The following is a 20402-nucleotide window of genomic DNA, read 5'->3' on the forward strand; positions in this document are numbered from 1 at the left end:
GGGAAAAAAATATATAAAACAAGGAAAACTACGCAGAATTCATCCTCAATTATATTTACATATCATTGTCCTGCAAATACCTAACTCATTATTACTTTCTTACTAAATTTTCTCAATTTAGCCGCAACAAAACAAATTGAAAGTAAAAAAATCAAAATTGTTTTATATGGTTCAAATTGTCCTTTACAACTAATTTAGCTACAAGTTTTATCTCTTTTATTTTACCTCAAAATAAAATCACATGTCACAACAATGATTCCATAATCATGTCGCCTCCAACAACATTATTAGTAAGTAATCAGTTTTACTTATAGAACTAGCAATGGCATCACCAATCAATAATCAAACTAGCAACAAATTAATACAATAATATAATTTATCATCCAACCATTAATATACTATTCTTTTCCTATAACAACTATACATAAACAGAATAAATTGGAGATTTTACCTGAAGCACGAGTCACTTTCTTGTGGCGTCAAAATGTGCCCTCCGCCTCTTTATAATTATGGAGTAAAAGTAAACCCTATTAACTTATTTTTAATGAAAGTGGGTAAGTGATATAGGGTATTAGATAAAAACCCTACTGACTTATTTTAATATGGGTCAAATAGTATAGAGTCTTAAATAAATTATCACTTTAGTCCATTAACTATTGGTTAAGTCAATTATCTACAATTACTCATTAATTAATTAACTCAAGTTAAAAGAATAATCAATTTTTTTTTTTAAAAATGACCTTCGGGTCATTACATCCGCTCTCGTATGTATCCTTATCCGCTCTTGAACACATCTTTATGCTTGCTCGAATACATCCCTTTCATTAAGTAATGTATCGAACAATCAAAAAAATGTATCTGAAAAAACTGAAATATTCAAAAAAAAATTGTAATTAGGAAAACTTCCGGAATATAATATACTCAGTCCCTAAATGTATAGGATTTCTGTACTTTATACTTCTTTTTTTATCTATGACATTCACAGCTAGGTTGTATTAATGCAAATGCACTAAATTAAGCAAAATATAAGTACTTAGATAGTTAGTTGATGTGTTAAATCATAGATTATTCAAGCACAAAACAAGAAATTAGTAGAGTTAGAAATTACCATATATATATATAGAGTTCATCATAATATAAGCAAATAATTAATCCCTTTAAATATGAGTGAGGCACATATAATAATTGGACTTCTAAGTCTTAACTAATAAATATATGTAACATATTTCCTTTGTCGTGATTTTTTTATATGCTACATAAAAAATATTAGGATAATTATATATACACACTTATTATTATTTTATCATAATTTCTAAAATTCCTATAAAAATCTCTTCTCGCCTTATTTTCTCCCGTATACATTTCTATTCCTCTAAGATACATCCGTATCATTCACAATCGGTGAGTTATGTGTTTGCAGATATCCTGATGTATCCGAAATCCTATAAAATTCAATTAAGGGATTTTTGTTATTTGGAAAAGAATAGAAATAAGATATAATGAACTCTCAACACTACGAAACTTGTCTAATATTTATAAAAATATTTATTAGACAGTTCCTATTCCAATTTTTTTATGTTGTAACATATCATCTCATAAAAAAATATTGTCTCTCTTATTTGAAATATTTATTTGATTTATTTATGTATCTTTTTAAAATTAAGGTGTTTGAACATCGTATCTAGTGTACTATTGCTAGTAAATGTAAAATGAAAAGAAAATCATTTTACATTGAATTTTTAAAATTAAAAAAATTAAGATATTAATTTTAAAAAGTTAAAAATAGATAAATTGAGATGGATTGAATACCTGTCTGAGTAGCTAAAGCTGTTTTATGGACTAAACGACATGCCAAAAGTTTATTTTCTTTCAAATAGAATCTATGTTTTGTGTATTGACAACATATAATTCTTTTATTTATCGTATCATTAAATTAAATTAATCATATGATAACAATTTTCTTTGTAATAAAGTTTGATATGCTAATACATGGAAAGTAGAATAATAACTTGCTCTAATCAATTATAATGTAAAAATTCACCAATTAAAGTCAATAATATTTTAAAGCATCAAGAACTATTAAGGGGATCGACTAGGGCAAAAAAGTTTCAACCCACTAAATAAAATTATTGAGATCCCGAATAATAATAAGAGTTAATGGTCAAAATATATTTGTCGTACCATGTTTTTGTGAGTTTAATATTTAAATTATCAGGTGTTTGTATTTCTATTTGAACTATTACCAATGATCAAAACACGCCTCGAAGCAGACTAGGTCAAGTGATTGAATACGATCGTCACGCGTGACAATTTAATTTGTTCGTAAATTTTCGTCTGCATGACAACTTACTCATTAGTTCTGAGGTATATTTTGATAAATAATTGGCAATTAGTTCAATAGGAAACTCACAAAAAATGATGGTATTAAAATCTCACAGACTAGCATGATACTCGTAACTTGTAGGTTAATTATAAGAATAAGATGCATTTTTACTAACTTACCCTTTTATAAATACTTTGTTAACAACTCTAACTCTATCTATCGTAGGTTCTTAATCATGTAAAACTTCAGTAATTAGTTTAAATAAGGGTAAAATTGAAAAGAAAATCATTAATGTTTTTTAAATAGTACGAACACATAAAATAATTACAGCTAGATAAAAGAGGTTCACATGATAGTACAGGTGAAAATCTCACAGACCAACGTGATACTTTGCGTGTATTTTTTTGTCTTATTCCTAACCATCACAATATCCCTCCAAATGTAACCATTATCCCTAGTATTTTTTTCACTAGTATAAATTAAGACCTCTACATGAAAATAAAAAAAAATACATTTCTTTTCCTCAAACTTTCACTTTCTCTCTCTTCTTTCTCTCTCTTAATTTCACCATGGCTAAAGACCTCCAAACCCCAAAAGATTTCCAAGAAAACCAATCACCAAACATCGACTCTCTTCTTCCAAATGAATGCAAAACCCCAAAATCTCCTTCATTTAGGATTCCCAAAGTTGTTAACTGTCCTGGTGCACCTAAGAAACCTAAAAGGGCAAATCGGTCATTGTGCAAGAGGCGATTGCGATTTGAGATCGTCGTCATGGTTGATGAGGAAGAAATCGATTCGTTTTTCAGAAATGCTGAAGATGTTAATAATGGTGGTAGCATCATCATGAAAAGAAGACGTAGCATGTAAACTCATAAAAAAATATTATTCAGATATAATCATCTGATATCTGAAACTGACTGAATGATGAATAGTTATTTCAAAGAACTGACTGACTGATGGATAATTGTTGCAAAGGGTCTAGCTCTAATAGTAGTTTTTAGAATTAGTAGTAAGGTCAAGTTTCATTTATCATGTTGTATCGTATCGTATCTTATTAGCTAGCTAGTAGTAAAAAAGAAAAATAGTTTTGAAGTATTATGTAATAGTATCTATTGCACCTTTATTTTTCTTGTTTTAGTATATCAAGTATGTTTGTAATTTTAGATATGAATTATGGGTATAAATGAATGAATTGCATCAAGTTTTTTTTAAAATTTGTTAAATTTTTTGGGGTAATTTTATATTTCGATTATCTGTTTTACCATTTTTATTTTTTAATGAGTTAATGATGATACAATTTTTTTTTTTGTTTGAGTTCGTTATATATTTATTATTTGTAGATTGTACTAGCCAACCTCCATTTTTGGGAAGGTTGTTTTCACTTTCCTTTCTATTTCCTTTTTTGTACTCTTTTGAACTGGTTTCTTTTATGAGTCGAGGGTTTATTGAAAATAAATTTTTTTGTATATTATATTTTGTGTTCATACTTTGTTTTGTGAGATTACTGTTGTTGTATCGTTTTTGAAAACTTTTCATCTTTTGCCTTGTTTTCTTTTGATTATCGAGTTTTTATAGAGATAAATTCAATGTTAAAATTCATAAGTTTGAAATATATATATATATATATATATATGTATATATGATTAAATTAACAGAATTTATTTTAAATTCGCCTCTGATATAATAAAAGAAAATGTGAGATTAGAAAAATGGTGATTTGTGGTATTGTTAGAAGGAAGTTTGTGAAGTTTTTTGCTTTATTTATTTGATTTAAGTTATATTTTAGTTATTATAGATTTGAATTTTTTTTATATTTATATAAATTATTAATTATTACAGATTTGAAAATTTTTCAGTAAATCTAGTCCAAAGTGATCTTTTCTTTGTGTTGAAACATTTACTTTTCGTTATTAATAAATATAACTCTCTCTATGGAGTAATTGACATAATAAGAATTTAATGAGTCAATTTTTTTAATATTCGAAATTCATAAATTTAATAATCTTAATTCGTAAAATAGATAAGTTATTATTTTTTGCTATATTACTGATTATTTATTTAAAGCATAAGAAAAATAAAAATATATTCAATATAATTTTACAATACGAAATTTAGAGAAGATAATACGTATTCAACTTTATTTTACCTTATAAGGATAAAGAAATTATTCCTAATAAACTCTCGATCGGTTCAAGTAAAACCTAACAAACAAGAAGGAAAAAAAATTAGAAAATGACATTATATCTTTGAAGCAAAAGAAACCATGGATATTAATAACAAGTACAAAAAAATAGTATGAGGATTTTTTTTTTCTAAACAGGTAATATTTTATTTATTTTTTATTTTTTAAAATAACTTTTGGATTAGTATTAATTAAGTTTAGTCAGGAATAAGTTGGAATAATTATAATAAACATATTTGACACTTTGTATGACTGACATAAACTTTGGGATTGATGAATTTGTTTTTATTCTATTTTTTATTTTAAAAAAGGAAAAAAAAATATAGGGATAAATATTATCTGTATTTATTGATATGAACAAGAAATACACCATGTGTATTTGTTATTATTATCTTAGCTAAACTTTACACTCAACGTGGAGTTTATTTGTCTTTATTCTATATTTAGTTATACATAAAATAAAAACTTTTTGAAAAAAATGGAAAATAATAATTACCCTGATTATTTTTTTGAAAATTAAAACCATTAAAATGGAAAACAAAACTAATGGTTTTTTCAGCAGTATAATTGTTATCTTTTTTTTTTTTTGGGAGTTTTGTTATTATTGAAACTGTGAGTTATATTTCAACAATTACCTTGATTTAATTTTTTTTAGCAAATAACATTGAATGAGTATGTATATAATATTGACAAATTTAAAATTTTGAATTCGCTATTAAAAATGAAAAAAAACAAAGCAAACGGAGTTGGATGGTAGAAAATTGGGATTATTTATTATCTAAAAATTATAATGGCTCTAAAATGGGAAATTCTAATTAATGAATTTTCTTCTTTTATGCTTTAAAAATGTATATTATGCCTTATTTAATCTAATTAGACGATGCAGTTCAACTAATGATAAATAAGTTGTAATTTAAAATAATCATATAAATATTGGGAAACTTACATAAATATACTATAATAAAAAAATATTTACCATTTATAGCGATAACATTTTTTTTTCATTTGACCACTTTTAATTCATTTATAATACAAATTTAATACATATTACAAAGATAAATTTATTATTCAATTATAATATAAATTTTAATGATAGATAATACATTTATCACACATTTTAATACACTTATAATACAATGTGATAATTTTTTACCAAACAAACATAATATACTTCAAAAACAATTATATTTCAAATATATTGCATACACAATTCACTTTTAATACATATTACAGATTTATCACAATATTGCTATAAATGATAATAAATAAAAATATCGCTAAAATCAGTAAAAAAATTTTAAAAATGTATTAATTTATGTAATTTTTTTAATATTTAATTCTTAATGGACTTTTTCTTTCTTGACCAAAAAATTAAATGTTAGAAGTTACATATTAAAGAAAAATATACATTATTTACTTGTGTTAAACGATTAAATTTATTTATTTGACAAACACAAATTTATGTCTCTTAATTTAGTATAAATCTTATTATTGGTTTTGAGTAAAATTACCATTCACCCCCAAGCCAACCTTACACCTTGTTTGGATGGTTGTTATATGTTGTGTTGTATTATATTGTTAGAGTAAATACAATATTTGTTTTGATTATTACTTAAGTTCTATTGTATCGTATCGTTTAAATTCATTGTTAGGTTACAATGAAAAGACACATAATTTTATGTAACGATCGATTGATGTGAATCATGTCGTTACCTTAATACATTCTTTTCATTTGTCTTTATTTATTATTTAATAACTATATTTCATCTTTACCCTACTTTTTCATAGTATTTCTATTCCGTACCCTACTTTTGTGGTAGGTTTACATTCAAATTATGTCTGTGTGACATTATGTAACGACAAAGAATGATACAATCTATCGGATCACCGCATTCATTAAAACAAGATAGTGCAATATAATATATCACAATATAATATGATATAATTCTATATATTATAAAACAATACGTAACAATCCTCCGAACAAATTATTTACATTTTAGAGCGTTTAGTTATTACTTTCATTGCACGAATTTTCTAAAAAACGAAGTCATAAAATGTAGGTTCAAGCTAAGACTTAGACCTAATATGTCAACTAATTGATACATATATTTTTACACTTTTATTTTTTAATAATATTTGACATCTGAAAAATAAAAAAAAAATGTCATCATATATGACAAAGAAATTGACGAGTACTAGACTGACAGCTAGGATAATTAATATCATAAAAGCACATAATTTATAATGGGCCATATATATAATATATGTTCAATGTATAATAATATAATAAAATATCCCATCCCTAATAATAACTCAACAATTCAATGAACAAAACAAAAACAATTTTGATATACTAAATGATGACTATATTATTTTCTTAAATAATTTTAGAAACATGTACCAAAAGAATATTAAATATTTAGTCACAAAGAGATAAAATAAAATAAAAAGTTATTTTACTTTTATTTAAGGTGATAAAAAGTACCATTAAATTAATATGATTTAATTTTTCATTTATATGGTCCCAAAGCCCACATGAGAATCACTATCAACCACTTGTTTCATAAAAATTAAATTTATTTAAGACAAATTTAGTACCTTGTAAATGCAAATTTATTGCCTTTTTTTTAAATGCCAAACATTTAATCATTTTGGAGTATATTTTAAACTTACATGTCACATAAGTTGATTGATTTCCATTAATTAAAAGAAGATGAATTAATATTGAGTTTAAAGTTATATACTCACCCGTCCCAAATCAAATTAATTATAAGTAGGCAGTGACATAGTCAAGTATAGTTCAAGCTAGCTAATCAGTCAGATATTTTTTGTTAAAAAATTATATTATATATACGGAAAAGGCTTAAAAATATTTTCTAAACTATCAGAAATAGCTCAGCTTTACCCTTGAACTATATTCCGGATCAAAATTATCCTTCCCGTCTAAGTATTGGATCATACTTACCCTTCTAATTAATAGAAGTATGTTAAGTGACACGTGAACGCCACATTGACACCACATGAATGCCATATAAGCGCCAAACATTTCTCACTTCTACGTAGAGTAATAAGATCCCTAATATTCAATTTTCCTCTCATTTCTCTTAAGATACGATTTCACCCACTTCCACTCATATTCGTGGTTAGGGTAAGAACGATTTCACTATTGTTAATGTAAGTTTTAGTTTTTTTAAAGTTTGAACTATATAAATTTTGATAAATATTCTAAAATGTATATTTTCATTACATTAATATGAGAAAATTGCATCTAGTAATAAATTGATTGTGTAAATATTTTTTTTTTTATCGCAGTACTTATACAATATTTAGTCTAGCAACCAATAAATTGGAATAATAAGGGGAGCAATCTTTCAATTAGAGATTTAACCATAAGATACTCAAATGAAATAATAATTTGAGATATAGTAATAATTTTTACACCATTAGTAACAAATCTTAAACTACATTAATAATAAAACAAAATCTTTTTCAATCATTATGGTGTTTACAATTAAGTCCACCATGATGATACAAAGGAAAATTCAAATCTATACCACCAACAAGCTAAGGGTACATAAAATCAAGCAATTAATCAATGTATTTTGGATTTATTAATAAAAAAACATTAAGTGATATGATTTACTAAAATAATGCATTGTTACTACAAAAAAATGGATTTTAATATGGTTTAGTCTTTCCGAAATAATTATCTTTCGGCCTTGACATGAAGATAAGAGTCTGTCATTTTATTACTGTTTATTTAATTGTATAGACGAATTTGAAATGACCGGATGATAATTTGAATGAAATGAAGTTTCACCATGTGTCTAAATATGGATAGTTTAAGGGTTTTTTTTATTTTTATTGAAGCAATCGACAATGAGTTTGAAGTCAAATGTCAGTTTATGAGCTTCATGAATATTGTAAAGTGCATTCAAAAGAATAGAATCTGCAAATGTTCAAGATGATCTGGTAGTCGTCGTTCAGCCAGTTCGTAATTATTTGAATAATAACAGTCGATTGAAATATTGAGTTTAAAATTTATGAATTGAGAATTCTATAGTCTTTCTAAGCAATAAGATTCTAAATTAATAATTTATACATATTATATACTAAAACAAATAAAAAGTTCATGAGATCAAAGTCAAACGAACCCATATACTTTGATCTCTGGCTTTATCCCTTGTTTACATATTACTCTCCTTAAAGATGATCTGATTATTGAAGTAGACAAGGTACGATAGATATCGAATATCATATTGAAAATAAAACTTTTGGTATTGCGGTTTTGGTCTTTTCCCTGCCGCCATCTGCCTTTTTTTAAATATTAAAAGATAACTAAATAAATTTAAAGGAAAAAGAGGATATATAGCTATGAAATAGATGTATACATGCAATGTATATTACCCAAAAAAACGTATATACGCAAGGTCTACCTTACGTATTATCTCCTCTTTATTGCCAAAAGTAAAGAAAATGACAGGAAACAAAATGTGTTATATGTCTCTGTCTTGTGTTACAAGGAAAATGTGTTTGTACACCCTTTGGGGTAGATTTTGCACCGTCTTTCTATGACGTGTTATATTTTCTTCTTTATATTTGAAATAATTGTATTTAAGCCAAGGATCTTCCGAAAATAACTGATCTATACTACTTTGGAGTAGTGGTAAGGTTTGGGTACGTTCTACCATCCTCAAACCTCACTGATGAGATTTCACTGGATATGTTGTTGGTTGTTACTTTTATATAAAGAGAGATGTAAAATGCAAGTTTAATTATAACTACTACAAAATAAAATAATTGTATATCAAATGTATGATTGATGTATCAGAGTATTCACCATGGAGAAGAAATTAAACTCTGAATTTATATAATATAAGTGAATATTTTTTTTCTTATGAAACAAAGAGAAAACAAATTTTAAAGAATATACGACTTTGGGCAATGTTATGTGGGCTTCACATTCGCCAACTTGCATCATTGGGCTGGCGCTAGGTGGGCCGTTATACACTAAAACACTACAAGGCCCATTTGTTTATTCACCTTGAATTGAAGGAAATTTTTTAAATTTTATTTCTTCAAAGAACTAGAAAGATTTTTATTAATTTTTTAAGAAATAATATTTACTAGATTTTTTTTTGGCTTGTCTCCAAAAAATAAATATTATGAAGTTTTAAATTCTATGCGTGAAGTATTTTAGAGTTCTATTGTTAAAATTTATTTAAAATTCCATAACGATTATTATTTTTCACTTGCTTAATGTTTAAAACAAACTCGCTTATAATAACGATATATAAGTGTAGGATTTCATATAGCAACTTCTAGTTTCGTTCAATAAAATTTTATTTACTCTTAGACTTCAAAATATCACTCATTCCATCGTATTAGCTTTTGATTGGACTGGAAGCTTAAAAAGAAAAAAAAGAGTTTTAAAATGTATGATTAAAATAAATCACGAATATTTATGTAATTTTAATCAATGAAAATTTTAAATATTCGCGTCAAATAGTATAGAACACACAACCTCAAAGTTCAACACTTGTATATATATTTATTAAATCAAAATTTCACTCATATATACAGTGTAATTTTTCGACGAAGAAATTTTTGCTTGACGCTCCTTGCCCTAGCTCCGCCCCTATTGATAGGAGTAATTTCCCTTTAAGAGTAGTTTTATATAATATAAATTCAAATTAATTGACGAACCGATATAGATATCACATGTCACGTTAGAAAAAAAAATATATTTCTTTATATACTTTAATGTTATTTTGTACTGTTAGAGCATACTTTTCACCTGTTCTATGACTTAAAATTCTGTATGATACTGTAACAAACAAACAAAAAATTCACCAACCCCCTTAGAATTAATTAATTAATTAACTGAAAAATCTTAGAAATTCAGTACGTTGAATATTTAAATTTGCATCTTGTCGATGAAAATTCGATTTTTATTCCTTTTCCTTTCTGCTGTTAGTATTAAATAAGGTAACTATGTAAAGTAATAGTAATCAAATTTGGAATTTTAAAGTATTATTAATAAGTTTAGTTTAGTAAATACATCTTTAATAAAAATTCATCAAGAAGGACCAAGTACTATAAAATAAATGGCGTAATTCGAGATAAATATTTTTGAAAATCACATGATAATAATTTAAACGACGAGAATATTTTACGATAATTTTACATGCTTATCTAAATTGTATAATCAAGTCAAATGCTTGGTATATTTTTTTTTTATTTTAAAGAAAATGTCAAATTTGAAAACAAAAGATTAATGCGACTTAATCAAGCACATTAGTAGTCAAAATAAAAGACACGGTGTTTCTTACTTCATATGTAAACATAATTAAGGATCATTAATTACTCTATATTAAGCATCATCATTTAATTTATTTAGTACTTTTGAAAATGACGTTATAATAAGTCAATAGGTAAATTGAAAATTAGTTACATATGGTATCATACAAAAAGTCTACTATTACATTGGACGAGTAAATGATAAGGTTATTGTAATGTGACTAGGAGGTCACAGATTCGGACCATGAAAATACGATAATTAGGTTACATACAAATCATATGAACATATTTTTTGGATTTTTTTTTTGTTTTGACAAAAAATAAAATAAAAAATTGATGATGCATCCAATTTTGTAAAGATTGGACAAGATCAAATATATATGTGCATACATAAATACGTCATAATGTGAACTCAAATGAAGTTTACTTTCTTAGTTTCCAAAAAAAACTCAATGGTATCTGACTAAGCATATTTAATCTTCAATTAATTTAAATATATGCTAATATTGATCCCTTTCGCTTTTAATATATATAAATAATTCTTTTAGTTTTAATCTCTCTTTATGTAGGATATCGTAAATCATAATTTACCGATAATCGATAGTTTTAGAAGTGTTATTAATTATCCCTTTAATTGATGAAATTACATAATCATGTAAAGTCAACTCATATGAGCAGTTTAATTTGAGTTGACATTTTATGGGTTGACTTGACCCTTATATTTTTAATTAGTTTTTATAAAATAAAAAATAAAAACAGACCCCATGGTTTTAATTTGCTAGCTCAACACCAAATATTTATGAGATCATCACAACATGTCAACTCTTTATTTATTATATAAATAAAAAATATGAATAGAAATAAGTAGAAGCAGATGAGTTAATTAAAGTATTATTAAATCCTAGATATCATATTTCAAAGAAAGTTCCATAATTTGACGTAACCCTTTTTTCGTCAAGTAACAAAGTTTGTTGTAATATGCGGGTCGCGATGGACTGATTGAGATTCCCCTGTTTTTATCTAGAAATTTGAGTTTGAGTTTTGGAAAGTAAAAAAAATTCAGTTGAAAGTGTCGCCACTAAAAGTATATCTTGCAATGCATAAATTCAAATTTAATTCATCTTGCAGGTCTCAAGTTCGAAATTCTTGCCAATGAAAGCAAGGGGCTTGCCTTTTGGATCGAGCTCGTCGCACCAGACTTGCCTAGGGCGGGTTACATCTCCTATATGATTTGCGAGCTATTGCATAGGAGCGGAGTTTTATCCTGTACGCACCCAAAGGGTAGCGGCTACGGATTTCCTTAGTCATAAAAAAATAATAATTCAAATTTAATCAAACTTTAAATAATGATATCGAATATTGCAAAAAAAAAGGTAACTAAGCTTTTCATTTATCGATTCGTATATAATCTCTTAATAATATTCGATCTGTGTATACTCTTAATGTTACAAAAATGACTCATATTTATCCTTTTCACTCTTTTGGAAAAAAAAAACTTTCTTTATTAATATATTATTTGTTTTACACACATCTTTGTAAACTCTATCCATTTTAATCAAAATAACATGTCAACTTACCACATCAACCTCTTCTATCATTTATCACTATTTAAAGTCATTAACAACTTTTAACATATGTCATTATTATTATTTTAAGATCCAAGTAATTAGCATGAGATGATTATACAACTAAGATATGAACTATGAGTTTATTATTATTTTTTAAATAAAAAAAATAAAAGAGGTGATGTTGATATATATTAAATTACACATGCAATGAATGAAGAAGAGAAGACAAAACATGTTGCTTGCTTACTTGGACCAGCTTGGCCATGGGCTATTGACTTCAATAATAATATAATTAATCCATTGACTTTGAAGAGGAGATTAATTATATGTTTTTAATAAGGAATGACAATGGATCGGAACGGGACGAACAGAATTGGTTAAGTCTTTCTTTTGTTTAAAGTTTTGCCTTTGCTTTATCTTGTATAACTCTATTTAACCGTTTGCATCGTTTAGAATTTCAATTCTTTCTTTCATTTTTCGATAAATTAGATCTAGATCCATTGACTTGAAGAGGAGATTAGTTGAATGAAACAAGACAGATATCCTACCTCTCCGAACTTCATTTACTGAATTACACTAAATATGTTATAAGGGCCTCTATGTGAATTTTGGATTTAGACCCCCAAACTCGTTCAGACGAAATTCCCTAAATAGCTTTAGTCTATTTAATTCTTCATAATTTTTAAATTATGATGCCCAAATATAGCATACTATGACTTTTTTGTATGTGTATGATTATTACTTGTTAATTATTGGATTGAGTCATGAAGCTAGGCTATCCACGTTTGCTAATTACGTACGTACGTTGTACTTATAATATAGACCAATATATCATATTTTGGTCGATTATATTAAAATATAATTGGTTCCAACTAGGAGCTAATTGATGGAAATTCAGAATATATATATATATATAATAAAAAATATATATTTTATTTTATTTTATTTTTTGACAACTTTAAGAATCATAATAGTACAAATATTCCAATTTCATAATCAAATCTTCAACTAATGAAAGAGTAATACTAACAAAAAAGGACTATGATATGTTATTTATAATAATATAGTTTACCGTCACATATTTATATATTTAGTGAATTTATTATTAATAATATATAGATAGGGGAAGTTTGAAGTAAAAAAAAAAACTAGTGTATTTTCGTGATCTTTTAGGTTATGCTCTATATTTATTACTCGAATTAATATCTAATAATTAATCTTTTTTGTTTATTTTATTTATAACTTTTAGCATATTTACAGAAAACTATTTTCTCCCTTATTTTTACCTTAACATTGATTATTTATTCTTTAAATTATTTTCAAGACTTAATTAAGAAAAAATATGAAATAATATGGGTATTATGACAAAATATTCACGTCAACTAATATAATTATAAGAGGTGTGCAAAGTCAAAATCAGACAAATTTAAAGTGAACAGAAAGAGTATAAACGAAGATGATAAAATATCGAACATGAGTGAATTTTATCATTTTTACTCGATATTTAGATAATTTTAATTGCTATCAAATCACTAATAATAAAAAAATAGAGTATTTTTCATACATCTATTTAGTTAGGATGATAAGTAGTATTTTGAAGCGAAGTATGTTTTATAGTTGCATCAAATTTTTAGAAAAACGATTGTTTATCTGCTAACCTTCAACTTTAACCCTCATGACCTCTATATCTCTTTATCTACGATCATATCCTCATTACACCGTTAAAATTCTCTTAGTTACAATATGGGACGTATAGGGCACAAGATTTGACAATCATAAATGAAATTAATAAATTAGTTGGGGGAACAAGAACTAATTATGACCTAATTAAGATTTTACTATTATTAATTGAAAATTGGTATGACATTTTAGATTCATTGTATACAACACTACTCACCTGCTGTTATATCATGGAAAAGTCTAATGAACAGTTAAGTTAATCTCATTAATTAACAAACAACTTATTTTTCATGCTTAGGTGTGCTTAATTATATAAATCTTTAATTAGTCAATCTGTTTAATACCTTAAATATGTATTAACGGACTTAATTTGAGGAAGGATTCAAAATTATGACCAAGTGGATAGCTAGTTATGAAGTGTATCCGCACGCTGGTTTTACGTCCATCGTCAATATATTCAGTGTAATTTTATTAGTGAAATCTACGAAATGTGAAGATAGAAATAGATTGATTTTGAAAGACATTTTGTCAAGTAAAACGTATAAAAGAAAATAAGTACGTAAAACAAGTAGAATAAAAAGGCCATGTCGAAAACAATACAAAAGAGGAAAGTAACAACAACAACAACAACAATAATAAATATCACGATATGATTAAATTAAAAAAATGCGTCTTTGATATAAAAGTATGATTTGGTGAATTTTTTGATATTTTCTATGGTCATACTTCAACTACTTATTCTTTCTCCACCTATATTTTCTTTAATATTTATTAATTATAAACCAATCTAGAATTCAATTTTATGAGGCGTTTTATATTTATTATCCTCAAGGTATTGGTCCTACACTTCTAAATTTTGAATATTTTTGAAAATTTTTTAAAAAACATCTCTAGACAAGTCAAGGGGAACAAAAGACTCAAATGAAGTATAATTATACCCCAATAGACATAATTGGGGCAGTAATGGAATATTGGATTGGTCCACAAAAGGTTGAAAATTGAAATTGTGTAATAGAACTCAAGGGGGCCACAAAAGGAAATAAAATGACTAGTTCCTTTGTTAACAAAAAGCCTCCGCATTTTAACGAGATTTCTCCATGCTTAATCAGATATCTTTCGAGTATTCAATAGATTTTACGTCACATGACGAATATTGAATCTTGTTGTTTAATTTGACGTATATGCTAACTCAATGTTCAATTTCTGCATGGATTGAATTCATCTTTAGTGGGACATACGTAGCATGAATTTAAATTAGTTTAATCAGTAGGTACATAAATACTAAAAAGCCTCCACATTTTTAACGGGATTTCCTCATTCTTAATCAAATATCTCTCGAGCATTCAATAGATTTTATGTCACATGACGAATACTGAACCTTGTTGTTTAATTTGATGTATATGCTAACTCAATGTTCAATTTCTGCATAGATCGAATTCATCTTTAGCGGGACATACGTAACATGAATCTAAATTAGTTTAATCAGTAGGAACATGAATACCAAAAAACCTGCACATTTTTGGACGAGATTTCTCCATTCTTAATCAGAGCATTCAATAGATTCTACGTCACATGACGAATATTGAATCTTCTTGTTTAATTTGACGTATATGCTAAATCCAATGTTCAATTTCTGCATAGATCGAATTCAACTTTAGTAGGACGTACGTAACATGAACCTAAATTAGTATAATCAGTAGGAACATGAATACCAAAAAGCCTGTACATTTTTGAACGAGATTTCTCCATTCTTAATCAGAGCATTCAATAGATTCTACGTCACATGACGAATATTAAATCTTCTCGTTTAATTTGACGTATATGCTAATTTCAATGTTCGATTTTTGCATGGATCGATTCCATCTTTAATGAGACATACATAGCACAAATCTGAATTAGTTTAATCAGTGCGTATAGAAATATAAAAAAAGGAAAAAAGTCTCTTTGTTTGACCCACACCAAGTCAACAGTTGTGTTTTTGCATGGAAATTGATATAGGAACCAGTCTAGATATAAGACTTACCTAATTAATTAAAATGTTTAAATTAATATAATCCACTAACACTGTTTTGCCATGTTTTTTCCCTATATATAAGTACATTGTTTCTACCATAATAATTCATCAAATTAACACCCTTTTCCCTCTTCAAATTCCTTCTTCAAGTTACCAATTTTTATTTTATTTTTTTTGAAATATTTCATATATTATTATAATGTGTCCAACTATGAATATTTTGGCAACTGAAAAAATTAAGGAAAATTATGAGGGAAAAAATGAGTGTAAATATCAAAAAGGAGTTAGGCATTTATGTGAAAGTGGAATTACTAAAATTCCAAGAAAATATATTTTGCCAATTTCAGATAGGCCTTTAATTGTGAAAAAAGAAGAAAAAATTGAAGAAAATCTCAATTTGCCTATTATTGATTTTGCTCAATTGCAAGGCCCCAATAGATCTCAAGTTCTCAAATCACTTGCCAAAGCTTGTGAAGAATATGGTTTTTTTCAGGTAACATTTGAACTTTGTACACTCATCCCTTTAACCACTTCTCTTTTTTCGATAATCGTGATGTCTGAGACAGCTTACACGTACCTCGACTAATTTCAAGAGTACTTACTATCTTCAAAATCAACATATGTACCGAGTAACTCTGTACACCAAGATTTAAAACCGATGAGAAGAAATCACTTTGTATTTTGTTAAAATCCGAGACCTCGTAATTTTCAATCCACTTTATTGACCACGAGGACTCGACTCTTTTATATTTCTCATTACTAAAAGGGATCACATTTCCTTCCTTTTTTCTCCTTGGCTTTTTGCAAGTTTTTTCATATACATTTTGGATTCTTATGCTTATACATACACACATGTGCATAGTTCGAGCCAAAAGTAATGAATTCGATTAAACTCATAGAATTCCGTTCCGTCATATATCCGCCATCAAAATAAAATATACCTTAGAATTGCTTCACTCTTGTGTTAGCAGAGATTCTTCCACTCTTAACCAGATATCTCGATTATCATATTCAAACCTTGAAATAAATGTTGCCATCGATAAAGAGGACTAAAATTTCTCATAGTGAACCTTACATGACACGAATTTAAATTAGTCGGACCATTCTGACTTCTTTGTTGTCTTGATGCAGTTGGTGAATCATGGTATACATAGTGACACAATTCAACACATAATTGAAGTTGGGAAGAAATTCTTTGAACTTCCCTTTGAAGAAAGAGCAAAATACATGTCTATTGATATGCAAGCACCAGTTAGAGTTGGCACAAGTTACAATCAAAATAAAGATGGAGTATTTTGTTGGAGGGATTTTCTTAAACTTAGTTGCCATTCTTTGTCAAGTGATTTGCTCTCACTTTGGCCCTCTTCTCCAGTAGATCTCAGGTGATAATTATTTTAATATTATAAAATAACAAGTATTAAAAAAAATAAAGTCAACTTTTATAAAAAGATCTCTACTTGCATTATTAAATGTCACAACTTATAAATTCAAATTAGATTGCTTACTTGACCAATTATAAAGTCAACTATTTACCTGATTCATTTTACGTGACGTTATATTTTAATAATTTCCAAAAGTCAAATATTTAAGTAGTATATTAAAACTTTAATTATTATAACACTATATTTATGTAGTTCTTGAGTATATAAATTTCTTTCGAAAAAGTAAATTAACACGAAAAAAAATTAAATTCTTTAGCATCAATAGCCAGTATCTCAATCGCTTAAACTAAAAATAGCTAGAGGACGTATAATATGTGTATAATAGTGTATAATATATGTATATCGTTTACGATTTTTTTTCTAATAGTTACTTTTTTTTGATTGATGAATAGGGAGGCAGCTTCAAACTACTCAAAGCAAGCAAAATTCTTGTACCAATTGTTAGTTGGAGCAATTCTTGAAAGTTTGGGGATTGTTAATAATAATGATAGTCAAAATTTGAAAGAGTTTGAGGATGGGAGCCAACTTTTAGTGTTGAATTGTTATCCTTCTTGTCCAGAGCCAGATTTGACACTTGGAATGCCACCACATTCAGATTATGGCTTACTTACACTTTTACTACAAGATGAAGTGAAAGGTTTACAGATACAACATCAAGGAAAATGGTTGACTGTTGAACCTATTCCAAATTCCTTTGTTGTCAATGTTGGAGACCATCTTGAGGTCAGTTCTGTTTCAATTTACGTGACATTGTTATTATTTTTGGAGAGTCGAACAACTTTTTTTGTTCAGAGATTAAAAAAAGTTCATTTATCTTTTTAACGTTTACATAGGGAGCGGTTTGTAAAAGTAACGTCATTAACCTGTCATGTTTTTGAGAAATAGTTATCGTTATGGAGTTTTAAGTTGAATACGGAAACTCTAGGTTATTACAATTACAAACGTTGAAAAATGATTATTTGTCAATTTAATGCTTCCCTCCATTTCCATTTACTTGTCAAATATTTCTTAATTTGATTTCTAATATAATTTGTCATCTTTTGACTAATTAAGAAAGGATTATTTGTTTTGCTTTCTATTATATCCTCGATTTATTAATATTGAGTTAATATTTTTGAAAAATATAGTGAGTAAATATGTTTAAGACTCTATCAATTAATAGTGATAAAATGGTAAACTCGTGACTATACCAATCATTGTTCTCTTTATAAGTGAGTCAAGTCAAAATTTGACAAGTAAAAATGAATGGTGAGAATAACCTTACTAGACACGAATCTGGATTAGTCTGATCTCGATATATGGTATCAGACACCGAGTGAAAAACCGGAAAAAATCCTCTAAATTATTCTAATTTATATGTTTGTCAAGATATTATCTAATCTTTTTCCCTATCAATTTTTCAGATTTTCAGCAATGGAAGGTACAAAAGTGTGCTACATAGGGTACTTGTAAATTCATCAAAATCAAGAATCTCAGTTGCTTCACTACATAGTTTGCCTTATAGCTCCAAAATTCAGCCTTCTCCAAATCTCATCAATGAATCAAACCCTAAACTCTACAAGGATACTGATTTTGCTACTTTTCTTGAATATATTTCATCTTGTGAACACAAAAGCAAAAGTTTCTTGGAATCTAGAAAATTGATTAATTAATCAGGTCACGAGTTCGAGCACTGAAAATATAGTCGCACGCTTTATCCTACAAAGAGAGACTTCTCGACGGGAATCTGAATTAGTCAAGTACCTATGCATATATCGGAGATTATAATTTTGTGTATGTTATTAGTTGTAGTGATTGTTAATTATCCCAAATGAGAAAATAAGTTAATTATTTGCAAAAGGAGCATAGGCAACCATATTATTGTAATTCTTTCGAGCTAATGATTAAGAATATTGTATGGCTTAAAAGATGATTATTGTTTTCATGTGTATTTAAAATTTTTCTTTTTTATTTTTAAGTTTTTAGTTGCATAGTCCACTATTTTCTTATGATAATGTTCAATAACTCAATATACAAAGTTTTGATGTTTTTTCCAAACATGTTTAATTAAAAACTCGATGTTTTATACACCTAGTATACAAAAATTATACACAATTAAGTTTTATGCATCGATATATAGTAAGACTTTGTATTATTCCTTGAGCCTCTTATGAAATTATATCATCTTATAATAAAAATACTCATTTTTGTAACATAAGGAAACCCTTGAAAGTCGATCATAAGTCAAAAAAAATTGAGGTTGTCCGTCAATTTTGACCTTCGATTTTTAACTGTAATTTATCGTTGAACTATTTGAAACAGGATAATTTCTTTTTTCTTGTTCTTTTATTTTGACCTATTTTGAAAAATTCAACGTATTTTTGTTCTTTTTCCCTTAGATTTAATTGGAAATTATTGCAATGGTATATTCAACTTGTATTATATAATGTGGACATAGGGACCTAAAGTCCCAAATTTGTTCTTTTAGTACTAAATTGACAATTGAAGTGTGAAGTTAGTGTAATTAATTGACATTTTATAACAAACATAATATAATTGACATATTACTAGAGTCAATTATTTGGGCAAACTGTACAACTCTAATGATGTGTACATTACTAAGGAAGTCATTTTCTGATGGAAAATATTATAACAATAATATATATATATATATTTAATATAATTTTACGAGTGAAATTTAAAAAAATAGTATATATTCGTATATATGTAGTTTTATTCCCACCTTAGAGTATATAATTATGTAAAGTAAATAATATAATAATGAAGAATCTATACTAAAAACAATGAATCAGAGAATAATATACATCAACCACAAATAATATGATAATTGAAGCTGAAAAGCAAATTGAATAATAAGATAATACATAAGACAATAATAAAATCAATAC

At 26.7% G+C, this 20402-nt stretch overlaps 2 protein-coding genes across 2 annotated transcripts; both read left to right on the forward strand.

Moving 5' to 3' along the window:
• Positions 1-2839: 2839 nt before the first annotated feature.
• LOC107004167 (cyclin-dependent protein kinase inhibitor SMR13-like) lies at positions 2840-3448 on the forward strand. Its single transcript, XM_015202405.2, has one exon. The coding sequence runs from the start codon at positions 2893-2895 to the stop codon at positions 3190-3192; it is 300 nt and encodes a 99-aa protein (XP_015057891.1). The 5' UTR covers positions 2840-2892; the 3' UTR covers positions 3193-3448.
• Positions 3449-16197: 12749 nt separating this feature from the next.
• LOC107004125 (protein DMR6-LIKE OXYGENASE 2-like) lies at positions 16198-19444 on the forward strand. The gene is made up of 4 exons (XM_015202358.2): positions 16198-16565; positions 17204-17454; positions 17907-18237; positions 18918-19444. Exons 1-4 carry the CDS (start codon positions 16272-16274, stop codon positions 19164-19166), a joined length of 1125 nt encoding a protein of 374 aa, XP_015057844.1. The 5' UTR covers positions 16198-16271; the 3' UTR covers positions 19167-19444.
• Positions 19445-20402: the final 958 nt, after the last annotated feature.

Source organism: Solanum pennellii, chromosome 11, assembly GCF_001406875.1.
Source record: "Solanum pennellii chromosome 11, SPENNV200".
In the NCBI taxonomy this organism is placed as follows: domain Eukaryota; kingdom Viridiplantae; phylum Streptophyta; class Magnoliopsida; order Solanales; family Solanaceae; genus Solanum; species Solanum pennellii.

What these genes read in the sequence shown, in the direction of transcription:
- LOC107004167 (XM_015202405.2), top strand. Translation starts at nt 2,893, where the DNA reads ATGGCTAAAGACCTCCAAACCCCAAAAGATTTCCAAGAAAACCAATCA.
- LOC107004125 (XM_015202358.2), top strand. Translation starts at nt 16,272, where the DNA reads ATGTGTCCAACTATGAATATTTTGGCAACTGAAAAAATTAAGGAAAAT. An exon ending in TCTTCTCCAGTAGATCTCAG is followed by an intron (nt 17,455 to 17,906) that starts GTGATAATTATT and finishes ATTGATGAATAG; the next exon opens with GGAGGCAGCTTCAAACTACT. An exon ending in ATGTTGGAGACCATCTTGAG is followed by an intron (nt 18,238 to 18,917) that starts GTCAGTTCTGTT and finishes TCAATTTTTCAG; the next exon opens with ATTTTCAGCAATGGAAGGTA.